This window comes from Electrophorus electricus, chromosome 1 (genome assembly GCF_041902795.1).
Source record: "Electrophorus electricus isolate QZ-2024a chromosome 1, ASM4190279v1, whole genome shotgun sequence".
NCBI classification, from domain to species: Eukaryota; Metazoa; Chordata; class Actinopteri; order Gymnotiformes; family Gymnotidae; genus Electrophorus; species Electrophorus electricus.
Genome location: NC_137497.1, coordinates 8149960 through 8163571, shown reverse-complemented (window position 1 = coordinate 8163571; position 13612 = coordinate 8149960). Strand labels below are relative to the sequence as shown.

The window sequence follows — 13612 nt, the reverse complement described above, 5'->3', positions numbered from 1 at the left end:
AAGAAGCTCATGGAAAGAAAACTATGTTGTAAAGTCAAAACAGAGCATGACAGGATTGCTAAAGTGACCGAGATGACAGGGAGGGGACAACCGTGACAATGCAGAGTAATAATAATAATAATAATTACTCAGATATGCAGGAATATACAGTGCAATAATAATTACTCAAACATCAAACATGCAGGAACATAGAGAGTAAAAGTTACTCAGGCCTACAGGAACATATAATTATTCAGTCATATAGGAAGAGTGTTCCAAAGTAGGACACTGAAGGCACTGACGTTTATACCTAAAATGTTTGTTGAAAGACATTTACTCTACAACACAGTGCTCCAATATTCCATCATCACCATCATCATCATCAGTCTTTTCACCCTCGTTGAAGCACACTGGGATGTGACGCAGCTTACATATGTAGTACAGACCTCATCCTGTATCTCATCATTACATATGTAGTACAGACCTCATCCTGTATCTCATCATTACATATGTAGTACAGACCTCATCCTGTATCTCATCATCATTACATATGTAGTACAGACCTCATCCTGTATCTCATCATCATTACATATGTAGTACAGACCTCATCCTGTATCTCATCATCATTACATATGTAGTACAGACCTCATCCTGTATCTCATCATCATTACATATGTAGTACAGACCTCATCCTGTATCTCATCATTACATATGTGGTACAGACCTCATCCTGTATCTCATCACTACATATGTGGTACAGACCTCATCCTGTATCTCATCATTACATATGTAGTACAGACCTCATCCTGTATCTCATCATTACATATGTAGTACAGACATCATGTATCTCATCATTACATATGTAGTACAGACCTCATCCTGTATCTCATCATTACATATGTAGTACAGACCTCATCCTGTAACTCATCATTACATATGTAGTACAGACATCATGTATCTCATCATTACATATGTAGTACAGACCCCATCCTGTATCTCATCATTACATATGTAATACAGACCTCATCCTGTATCTCATCATTACATATGTAGTACAGACCTCATCCTGTATCTCTTCAGCAGTGCTCAGTTTCTCACCTCAGGATGATGCCTGGCTGGATATTTTCAACTCAGCGGTGATACGGACACATATAACAAATCCAGCAACAAAAACTTGTACAAGCACAAGACCCACAACCAAGATAGTACCAGGTCAGTACTATGTCAGTACCAGGTCAGTACTGTGTCACTGCTATGCAGGTATTAGGTCAGAACTAAATCAGTACAGTACCAATAACAGGTCAGTATTATGCCAGATTCACAAATAGGGATTATTTCTTTCTCTAGTCAAAGCCAAATAAATACCTTTTTCAAATAAATACACATGGTTTCTAAAATTACTGTATAGTTGTATAAGCAAGCACTTGAACAAGTAGTCAATGGTTAGGCTCCTGGGAGTGTGGATAGATTCTCCATAGATGTTTGTAATACATTTACAGATACTCATGACCAAGTGTACAAAGCAAACAATTACTTTCTACCCAGTAAACAATTAAAGAACAGAACAGAACAGATGTTAAAGTTCCATGTGATCAACACACCTCTAACACCCTGTGGGCAGCTGGTCCACATGTCCTGTCAGACACAAAGATAACCAAGGTCCCTTTAAAGTAACACCACAGGGTGTTTCTTGTGTCAGTAGTCAGTGTTTACCTGGTCATACTATTAACCCAGGCCTCAAAAACAGACATGCAACCAGACTAAAGAACACGTTTGATTTGATTGGGTATTAGATTATGCCCAGGTTCTGATGATTCTAAACTCATAGGTGGTGGGAGGAAATTAGCTAGTGTGTTTAATTGCACAGACAGTGAGTTAGGACAAAATCTTTATTGCATTATGTCTCTGGACACAGACAGTGAGGTAGGACAAAATCTTTATTTTATTATAATGTGTATTTAAAATGATAATAATAGTAGTATTAGTAACATGGTATACAAGATTTCTGATTTAGAAGATTTTTGCTGGACCCAGGAACGCTGCTTGGCACAGCGTGGTAAGTAGTGATAGCAAACGCACTGGCGCTTTCTTCCTAACTGTATAAAAAAAAAGGTTCATTACGCACAGTTTCATGACACAGGGCACAATAGCGGCATCTGGTGGCCAAAACTTCAAAGTGCTTTGTGCATGTGGTTGGCAAGGGATCTTTATTTATTTATTTAGGTAGTTAGTGAGTTAGTTATCTATTTATATATTTTCAGCTTTTAAAAGTGTTATGTTGTATAAAAAACATGACATTTGTGGTTTCAATAAAAGCAACTGATAAAACTAAATAGACTGTTGTGCATGTCTTCAAAATCTCATTGCTGATGTGGGTACATACATCCAGGGCAGAATACTTTGATGGCTGAATAATGTGATGCATTCTATTACAATACATAAAACAGTAATATATTCAGAATACATTTAGAATGCACCCAGAACACATCTTACTAAGTCACCTTTAAGAGCAAAACTATTTTATATATTTTAAATTTAAGTTCTAAATTGTGAACAGCTTATCATTAAACAAAACTGATAAAATGCCATCAATTTATGACTTCATAAATTAAGGAATTATAAATAATAATTATTATAATAGTATTGTTATAAAATACTCTACCTTATTTGATGGCAAAAGATAAAAGTGTTCAAAACTCGCCTTTTCTCATTATTTCCGGTCTACTCTGTAGTCACGTGATCATTGTAGAACGAATCAAGCACGAGCACAAATGCATTGGTTTCATTTTTGACACATGAAGTTTCAGGTTCAAGCCAACATCACCACTGCAAATACACTGGGACGTTAAAAATGCGAAACACGTCATTTGTGACCCAAATGGTACTAAGAAAATGTTAAAAATTTTGCAGAATACCGTTTCTGAGTGCATGTCAGACTACAAGACCACAGCAACAAACAAGCTTTCACGCATGATGTGTAGGCTACCCAGAACGGCAAGGGTGATGTTTTCTATATGGTAACAGTTTATAGAAAATATTAATAGATACAGTTGATAATGTTGCTGAACTGGGCGGCTGAACCTGAGCTTACGCGACAGTCGGCGACCTGCCTACAAACGTCGCGCTTCCTTCCTTCTCTGCATGCCGGTTCACGTGCGTCAGTTTGCAGGACAGCTGGTTGGGTTTTTAGTTTTTTTTAACATTTATCCGCAAGCATACATGTTTGCCTGAGTTGAAACGGATTGGCCTGCTACTTGTGTGTCTTGGGGAATTGTAGGTTGGAAGAACCATAAAGGGAAAGACAAGGGTTCGGAGGAGAAAAAAATTGACATTTCAAGTTCAACATCTCTAGCGGTGAGTTTAAAAGTGTTTATATAAACCTAATTAATGAACACAAGGACTCAGCAAGATAGGACGGAAAAAGTATCCATCTGCATAGATAAGTTAATATGTAATATTTAGTACTCTACCTTATTTGATGGCAAAAGTTAAGTGTTAAAAATTCAGAACGCTTTTTCTATTTCCGGCTCTGTGGTCACGTGATCATTGTAGAACGAATCGCACTGTATTGTGCGCTGCATCATGAAGCTTCGAGTGATGAACCTTTTTTTGATAGTTAGGAAAACATGAAACATTACGTGTTTCACGTTCAAGTTCGACATTTAGCGGTGTTTAAAAGTGTTTATATGTCGATGTACTTCTGATTACCGTCCAAATATGCGCGCTAGCTGCCAGAAAGTCTGATTTATGAACGCAACTAGCCAACTACATAGATGATAAGTAAATATGTAATATTTAGTGCAGCTGTTTTAAAGTTTGCATGTCTGATAAGAACTCTGATTGTTCTCGCGGACTGTTGAACGGGTTCATGTTTTCATTTAGGGACTTTAGCTCGTGCACCAGACCAGAGTCTTAACAAACATTATCGCGCTTGTGTGAGAAGCTGAGAGGAGACGCGAGTAGCTGCTTGTTGTGGCGCTTCGGCTCCTCTCCATATGAGTCATGGACTTGTGAGTATCGGAACAACCAGCCCCGTGTGTCTCAGACGCTTCATTCTCCACTTGTGCACCAACGAGTTAACACAAACGCTTCTGAACATCCACGTGCTATATTGACCAAAAGTACGAATGTTTCTACATAAACTCACCGGTCACTTTATTAAGAACACCTGCCTTGCACATACAGTAACTGTCTACTTTAGTACATACTGTAACGCTTGGAGTTAGTCCTGTTTAAATTATACTCCAACCCAGATGAGCAGATCTTTGGAACTGGTAGAGAGAAGCCTGTGAAACACGTGGAGGAGATGCTGACCAGACTCACTCAGTTTAGTAGTAAACTTGCTGGTTTATTCACCACGTGAAACAGGCTCGCTCCTGGAGTATTGTAGACAGCTTATACATGAGTTGTAAAAACATCCAAAGCTCATAACGCGTTTCTAAAGAAGTAAATAACGATAAATGAAGAGCTGGGTCCAGCAACGTCTGTCATGCACAGTACGAAACCAAATCTTCCGGGTGGGCAACGTGCACACGCCTTTTACGTAAACGTAACAGTCCGCAAATTACTGACCGTTACAATACTCCTGTTTTATAGGTGCATTACAGACTAATTGATTCTGCATGTTGCCAGGAACACCTTATCACCCCAAAGAAAAACTGTTTCAAGTTTATTTCTGTGTTTATCATGTACATTTAAGGCTGGTAACAGTGCATCCGCTGGCGGACAGTTTCAGGTTTTCTGGGTCATCAAGTCTTTCATGAGCTGGATCAGATGGAAAACTGTGCAGGGCGGTGGGTCCCCAGAACCGGGGTTCAGAACCTCTTATGTGTTAAGAATATTCAGACAGGATTCATTTGACATGGCGGGGTGCGGTGATGTAATCATTTCTCTCATTCCTCAGTGATTTTACTCTCGCCATGTCAGTCATTTTACCTACTGCAGCGTCAGCAAGAATTCTTGCACCTTTTTCCTGCTCTAAACGTCCGTTTGCTGTAATCTCAGGGGTTTTTAAATCCCGGGCGAATATCCAGGGTTCACATATCAGAGTTTGGGCGCTTTTGTCTCCAATCACGGAAGTGCTCGAGGAGGCAAATGACTTCTCAGAAGTTTTAAGTAAATTCCCCTACACGTATGTAACTTCCTAATATTCAAACCCGTCATTATTACTATAAGTGGTTTCATTAAATAACAGAATTCTGTGCAGATGTGTGAAAAATATTCTGTGGTTTCTTTCAACGAAAGCTACGCATCACATGTGGATATTTCTGTGAGACAGTAATACGTAAATCCAGTAGCCACTGACATGTCTGTAATTTATCCCGAGGTTTCTGATCCTGTGTGCGGGTCTGTCATACACTCTAGAGGTCTTGTGGTAAAGTTGCTTTACGTACACGACTGGAAAATGAGCCCCGTCTGATTAGTAGTTTAGTGTTGGCAGAAATATCAAACACAGCATGACTGCTGGGAATAAGGGAGCTGAACAGTGACACAACATACTGGCAGGCAGGACTGTGATGTTCTGGACCCTGGACTAACCCCCTCTGGTAAAGGAGGATTACTGTGCTGCTGAGGTGTAGTGGGGTTTAGTCCTGTTTCTACTGTGGGATAGATGGTGCTTTAGTCCTGTTCCTAATGTTGTTTAGCAATTTACTCCTGTTTCTTTTATGGCAGGTGGTATAATCAGGGTACTGTAAATAAGTGACTTTTTTCCTAATAGTGATCACCCTCATATTTAGTCAGCTGCTCCTACCTGTACAGTACTGACTGGGTCCTCCTGTCTCCTCTGTACAGTACTGACTGGGTCCTCCTGTCTCCTCTGTACAGTACTGACTGGGTCCTCCTGTCTCCTCTGTACAGTACTGACTGGGTCCTCCTGTCTCCTCTGTACAGTACTGACTGGGTCCATCTGTCTCCTCTGTACAGTACTGACTGGGTTCTCTTTTGTCTCCTCAGTCATGCTGTCTTGGAGCAGGTGTCACTGTGTTCTGCTGTTACAGCTGCTGACAGTCATAGCTGGTAAGTGGAACAGGTTCTCTCAGGTCATCAAAATTTCATCCATGACTTTGGTGTGTTAACTGGACTATTGTACCGGCTTGTCCTTTATCTTTATTTAATCTTCTTTATATTTAATAAAATTATTATTAAAATTAATTAAATTCATAAATCCTGATGGTGGTTTTTAATAATTCATTTTGCGCTGCACAGCATAAACAATGATGTTGTCCATTTTTTATAACATATAAATGAATTGTAAAGATGTTTATTGCATTGCTGCTATTCATGAGAACTGTACTATATAACTCATTGTGAAAGCTCGGCTTGTCGTACTTACTGTATAACTACGGTGTCTGTCTCACTCATAGACCCCATTCAAAGTCAGGTGGCTAAGGTAGCATGAACACAGTGATGCTTTCCTAATAATGTCATAACCCTTTCTTCAGAACACTGAGAAGGTTCAGGCTACTATAGGCCTGCCCCTGGAGTGAGAAACATAAAATTAATTGATTTCATTGGATAGATTCCCTGTCATTTTTTTAAATTCACACATTTCACTGGACAGATTCCTTGTCACTTTGCTAATAGACTTGCATTTCAGAACCCTTTAATTAAAAGCTCACCAGAATGGTCATGTAGACACAGACATAGAAGACACAGATGTCCCTGTAGCCGTACTAATGAGCAGTATCAGTCAGTTCTGCTCTTGCATAGAAATGCATCTTTGAGTAACCAAGAATATTTAAGTAGCCTAACTGAATGGCTGATTATTTTTAGTTTTACTATATTTATAGAGAGAGCATGATACCAGTTTTTCTGTACTGATCTGATACTGATGTCTTGCATTTGAATGTCGTCTGATATAAATACCAATCTGATATTTTTTCATTAAAAGCCACTGTGGTTCAGTTGTGTAGGGAATTATTTTTGTGTGGGATGTATTACATATGCTGTCTCATGCATCGATATGACAGATAAAATTAATAACATTCTAAATAGCAATAAATATTGTTTACAAGTTGATATTTATTGCCTTGATATGAAACATTGGGTCATTTTCCTCTAAATAAATGACAGTCTAATATTTGGTTTAATTTGTTTGATTAGTTTCTTTTTATCTTTTAGAACGTGTTTGACAATCTGATGAAGTTTTAGTTCAAATATTTACAGAAATATAGAAACTTCTAAAGGGTTCACAAACTTTCAAGCACCACTGTAATGTTTTAAACTCTCTTTTCTTAATGTGTCTTTCAGGCTCTTTTCCTTCAGTAAAGGTGAATCTTCATGATGCTGCTACTCTCCACTGCACTCAGACGTGTTCTGGTCTGGTCACATGGACTTTATATCATAAACCACATGACATTCTGGCTCAGTGTAACCAGACATCCTGCCAGTCAAAGGAGGGATTTCACATGTCCCATGATCAGTACCTGAAGGGAGATCTCTCCCTCACCATCACTGATGCTGATTACACTAAGAGGACCTGGTACACCTGCGCCTGTAATGGTAAAGACATCTGTGATGTGAGTCTGCAGATAGAGGGTAAGTGTGCTCGATGGATTGCCTAGTTATTGTTACTAAACCATTATTTATGTAGACAGAACTTTATTTATCTGGAGTAAATAAGGTAGAACATAGAATTGTAAACTTCACAAACATCAGATATGTGGGGAAAAATAGAAGGAGCTTGTATGTAATGTTTAAATGTTTATATCAGATTTGCAGTTCTGAGGTTACATGGTCAAATCAGTTGTATATTACATTGAAGTTTCTAATTGTTTTTTCCACAGCCTGTAATTCTTCAGTTCAGATTAAGCCTGGTGAACCTCTGGTGCTGGATTTGCTCATATCAGAGTCAGTTGAGGTGATTTATAACAGCACAGGTGCAGCTGCTCCCTCTAGTGGACAGATCTGCACAGTGGCTGGACACTCACTGAAGTGTAAACCTGAATACACTCGGAGAGTGTCGCTCATCTCTGCTGTGGAGCTGAGAGGAACCGCACCATCTGATAGTGGAGTTTACAGCATCAGAGACACTAAGAATGAAGAGATTATTCAGACATACACAGTTACTGTGGAAGGTAAGTGTGGTTACTGTGATTTTAATGTTGCCTAGAATTACTATGTTGGGGAGGGGGTTGTGCATAGTATCAGTAACTATGTTTACATGCACATCAGTGGTTCAGTATTAGTTTGACTATGAATGCTAGGATTATGTAAACAGCGTGGACTGAGTGTCATAGTTTGAGGTCTTGGTCTTAGTTGAGGTCCTGTTTATCTAAGCATATCCCCAATAGAGCATGTGGACGCGGTTGATTTTCACTGGACTCTTTGTGGTGGATTCTCACATGGACACTCTTGGATCCAGCCACTGATGTTTTACGGCACTTGGTGTGATACCTGCTTACTCATACCAAAACAATCATGAGTTATTGAGTGATGAGTCAGAAAAATTAAAGTGTTTGTATTTGAAGGTGTTACAACCCTGTAGTTGGGAAGTTTGACACCTTTTTTATTTGCTCAGTTCTTTACTTCTGTTTGTTTGTTTTTGGGAGTAGGGAGGGTTATTGTGCTTAATTTTGTTTGTGTTCAGTTGGGACAGTTGGTTGTTTTGGGCAGCAGGGCTTGGTGGTTGGCATGTTTGCATCTGAGTCCCTATCTGCGTAGAGTTTCCGTGTTCTCCCTGTGTCTGTGTAGGACCCCAGAGGGAACCTCCCAAAAACATGGAGGTTAGGATGACTGCATACTCTAAAACTGTCCTGTATCAATGTGAATTGTGCTTGAATATAGATGTGTGTGTGTGTGTGTGTGTGTGTGTGTGTGTGTGTGTGTGTGTGTGTGTGTGTGTGTGTGTGTGTGTGTGTTCAGTGATGGTTGGTGCTGTGTGTGTGTGTGTGTGTGTGTGTATGTGTGTGTCCAGTGATGGGTGGTGCTCTGTCCTGGTCTGAACCTCCTCCCCTTCCAACCAACTAATAATAATAATAATTTTTATTTCTAGTATGGCTTGTTTGTTTGTTTGGTTGTTTTTTTTTAGTTTGGCCTTGTTCTGGAGCTCAATCCCTCTACATACGACCCTCAATAAGTCAACAAATACTTCACCCTCAATATCACTGTTCACTGTGGTAATTATGCTGTGTGTTAATATGTAAATGTAGTCAGTGATGGTGCAGTAATTATGCTGTGTGTTAATATGTAAATGTAGTCAGTGATGGTGCAGTAATTATACTGTGTGTTAATATGACAGACTGGAGCTTCAGCAGTGATCATAGTTATGATGGAGCACAGGTGGTGATCAGGGTGGTGGTGGTGGTTGTTGTTATTGTTGTTGTTGTTGTTGTTGTTGTTGTGTACCCCCCCCCCCCCCCCCTTTGTGTAGCTCATTCTCTCCACTGGTTCATTCACTTTGAACTCTGAGTATGTTACTATTCTACATTTACAACAATATCTCTCTACAAGATCCAGATTTGTTTTAGTTTGATTTCTAAACAGTTCTCCATCGCTGTAATAGTTACTTCCTGATTGAATTTGATTAGATACTGATATGGAGGTGGGAGGTGTTGAGCTCACCAGAGGACACAGACACTTCTACACAAGTGGTTACTATAGTAACTGGTGAAACATTATGCATACCTACTTGTTAAGATCTTGTGCAGTGATGCTGTTGAGATCTTTTTGTAAGGAACTGGAGCTGAACTGCCCCTGTCCCACAATCCCTCTCGATCCCGTCACAGTGTTCACTCTGGTACATACACACATGATTATGACTCTATACTGTTTAAATAGTGGTTTATATTTACTGACAATTCTTTGTGTGTTGCAGAAGTCCAGCCGTGTCCAGATCAGAGCTCCACAGTGACGGTGTTGACGGTGCTCCTGGCTCTGACGGGGGCGGGGCTTGTGGCAGCAGTGCTGGTGATTGTGCAGCTGAGGAAAAAAATCAGCAGTGAATGAAGACTGTAACCATGACAGCAGAGGAGTTAATATGAATGGACTAAACCACTCAGATGAAGAGCAGAGGTGATCTCCCAGTAATAACCATGAGGAAGTCTAAAAGAGATGATGAATTATTTGGCTCTCTTGTACACACAAACGTATGTACCCACACTGCCTTTCTCTGTACCATTCTGGGGTCAGAGATCAGTGTATGTTTGATCATACCTGATCAGTTTTATGATGTTAGCATTCTTGAACTCACCTGGTAGAGCAGGTACAGTAAGATACATCTCCAGAATCATGGTTTGATCCTCAGAGAGGACACATGATGTCATACTGATAAATATGCATCAGTCACTATAAGAGCACCTGCCCAGTACTGTAAATGTAATGGAAAGATGTTTATGTAAAAATTTAATATAAAGATGTTTATGTAAATATTATTATGTGATCCTGTGATGTAATTTAATGCACATGTAAATATTTTTGTGTCAAGTCATGGAAAAACAGGTATTTATTTCTGTAGCATCTTTTAAATTTTATTTGCCTTTTATTTAAGAGTCTCCCCTTATTGTCCAGGTTATATTTTCAAGAGTTCACTTGTGGTCTTGGTGATTATGGTCAGTTGTTGTGGTTGGTTTTTCCAATGCTGTAATGCTGCATTAATTTCAAAGCATTCTGCTCAATAAGTAGCTAAGGTTTGCCTGCCCAGGTAAAGCAATCTCCAATATTAAGTAAACCAGACATGTATTATGGAAACAGACCTGCTTCATGTCATTTCTTTTTGAGAAAGGTTGACAGACCCTGTGATGTTTACTGTTTTTATCAGCTGGCTATTATTAAATGCAGTTGCTAGTTAACAGTGTCTGTGGAGTAATCTGTCTAAGGGCAAGATCAATTCACTAGAGTTAGATCTGAGATGCATATGGATAACAAGATGAATCAACAGGCATTAAGTAACTAGAAAGTAAAGATTGTAAACAAACAGTGAGTTGTATTAGAATCAGTAGAGTTCTCATGAAGTGCAGATATGTGCTTAACTACGTTTATTTTATGAGTGTAATAAGCTGAACATTTGACAAATTTTATGATTGTACCATAAACCTTTAAGGATCAGTATCAAAATAAATGATTCCAAAGGGAGGATGAAGGCATTAATGAAAGGAGAGGAGAGAAGGAGTACAGAGACTGGTGCTGCTGGTATAATATGTAGTTTGGATGTCACGGAATGCTCGCCTCCCGCGAGTCACGTGGTTTGGCCCGCCACGTGCAGTGGGAGGATCCTCATTTGTGGCCACACCTGCACCTCATTTGTTTATATGTATTTAAACCCCCCGTCATAGTGTGCAAGATCGTTGGTCATTGTGGATGTAACGTCTTAATGTCATGGTTAATGGTCTTGTCATCGGTAAACGTATGCGTGTTTATTGTGCTTGTTTCATGTTAACCGTTACAGGTTCATGTTTTTCGTGTGTAATATTTGAGTGCCGTTATCGTTCTGTGTAACTAAATGTACGTCCCAGTCACTGGAGTCTGTGTGTCCTGTAGCACTCGGGCCACCACGCGTTACATTGGAGCTTGAGGTCCACTGTTGAGTCTCTTTGCCAAGCCTGGTGGCTGTAGCCTTCAAATTCAGGGAGATAAAATGTCATCAGTACAAAATGCAATTTGCTGGCAGGAGTTGCTTAATGTTTATCTTAAAATTTCTAATTTTTTAATTTTTCATCTGTCAGCACTACTTTGAGCCAATGATGTTTTAAACTTTGCTCATGAATATTAATGAGGTGTTTTGCTCTGTGCCTCTGCAAATCCAACTGCTTCTCTTGCAGTGCCTTATGGGTAAAAACCTGCCATGTGTTTTTTTTTTTTGTTGTTGTTGTTTTTTTTTTTAAATCTCAGACATATAAGATGTAATGCGTTTATTTTGAAATACAAAAAGAAATCATGTTTTATGGAACTTTTTGTTTAAATGTATTACTGTATTTTGATGCCTAATGCATTGTTACCAAAATACAATATTTTAAATGCATCTATACTCTGTTTATCCTGAAACTGTCGATTAGTCTGATATTTTTGATATTTTGAAGTAAATGTTACAAGTCCCAGTTTGAACACCAATTTATTGCAGTAACAGACACAAAATGAATACTTTTAATAATGTTTGAGGCATTTAAAATGTTTGATAATTTGGGGGAGCCTTTATGGAAATGATTCATGTGAAATGGCTGTTATTTCTTAACAAGTGTTAGCAAGTAAAAACAGCACACTAAAAGAAAAACATATTTGATTAGTGGATTTATGTTAGAGCACCAACTGGTTAAAAATTTATCTAAAGTATTGATCTAAAACTCTAATGTATATATTTCAGTTTACTTTAAGCTCTCGTGAGGAACTTGTCAGGGATCCCCACTCTCACCTTCTTTCCTGGTATCACAGTGTGGATATAAATTCATAATTTGATGCTTTATTTGGATGATACTTTGTTATTTGTGACTGACCCAGTTAATTCGGTACCCACACTTATTATAATTATTTAATCCTTTTTTGAGGGAAGGTTAATATTCTTAAAATGAACTGTGTACCCAAAATTAATGATCTACTACAGTCCCTTCCTCTGGAGGTCCCTGTATTTTAAACAATTCGATGCTCTGTGTGAGATTTATTTGAAATGGGAAAATTACAGCAAGCTGTTGTGAGTGGTGGTCTAGGGCTACCTAAACGTTTACTTTATTATTATACTATAGCCCTAGACGTTTGGCTCACTGGTCACTCCACTCTGAAAGGTCTCCCCCATGGTACGGTACCATCAGCCCCACTGCCACGTTTACACTGTGTCTCAGTAAAAGTATCATGGTGCAGTAGTTCAAACTCTGGTTTCAGATTTGCTAAACTTATGGAATAAAGATGTGGAATAAAGCCATATGTTTAAATGTAATCCCTATTTGAATCCTCTAACATTTCACTAAACCCAAAGTTATGTATTGCAAAATCCCCCATTATGTGAAAGGAGTGGGTTGACTGTGTTATATTAAATATGTATAGATAGAAGATATTTATGATTTATGAAGGGTATAAAAAACATTTTGGATCAAAACTCATTAAAATCTTTCAACCACATGGTGCAGGTATTTAACTTGCCCAGATCACAAATTTGGAGATATTTGCAATTAAAACATCTGCTAAAGGGAATTTTTTGGTGAGGTCAAAATTATTTCACAATAGGCAGAGTTGCTTTGTGAAATGTTAAATATATATGGTAAGAGACATGAAGTATCTGTTTACTATTCTTACTCCTCCCCATATCTCTGTGTGTGTGTGTGTGTGTGTGTGTGTGTGTGTGTTTGTGTGTGAATCACGGCCCTCCCTCGTTAGTTGCGTGTTACACCTGTCCCTTGTTAGTCATCATTAACGTGTATATGTAAATCCTTGAGTAATAGTCAGCCCTTGTCAGTGTTTAACCTGACATATGCTGTTACCACCCAATTCTGCAGTGTTTAGTGTCCTACTTAGTGTTTGCAACATTTCTTTTACATGTACCGCTGTTCGTGCTTTGCTTTCTGTTTTGTTATGTGTTTCTGTGTGCGACACAGCTCGTCATCATTTCAGCGTTTCAGTCAAGATATGTTAAATCATTCAAGTGTTTAATCTGGTGGTCCACACTGTTCAAACACTAGATTCTGTTTAATCTGGTGGCCCACAGTGT

General features: G+C 38.8%; 1 protein-coding gene and 1 long non-coding RNA gene across 4 annotated transcripts in view; one reads left to right on the top strand and one right to left on the bottom strand.

The window, feature by feature from the left end:
- Positions 1-13612, bottom strand: part of LOC145657010 (uncharacterized) — a 245147-nt gene that overhangs the window by 41045 nt on the left and 190490 nt on the right. The window lies entirely within an intron of this gene.
- On the top strand, positions 2783-12014 carry LOC118241394 (uncharacterized). Of its 3 annotated transcripts, XM_081711092.1 has the most exons (7): positions 2783-3333; positions 3862-3989; positions 5935-5997; positions 7231-7518; positions 7767-8057; positions 9656-9718; positions 9797-12014. In XM_081711092.1, exons 3-7 carry the CDS (start codon positions 5937-5939, stop codon positions 9925-9927), a joined length of 834 nt encoding a protein of 277 aa, XP_081567218.1. In that variant the 5' UTR covers positions 2783-3333; positions 3862-3989; positions 5935-5936; the 3' UTR covers positions 9928-12014. The 3 variants fall into 3 exon arrangements, with proteins under 3 accessions (XP_081567218.1, XP_081567217.1, XP_081567226.1); XM_081711091.1 differs by lacking the exon at positions 3862-3989; XM_081711100.1 differs by lacking the exons at positions 3862-3989; positions 9656-9718.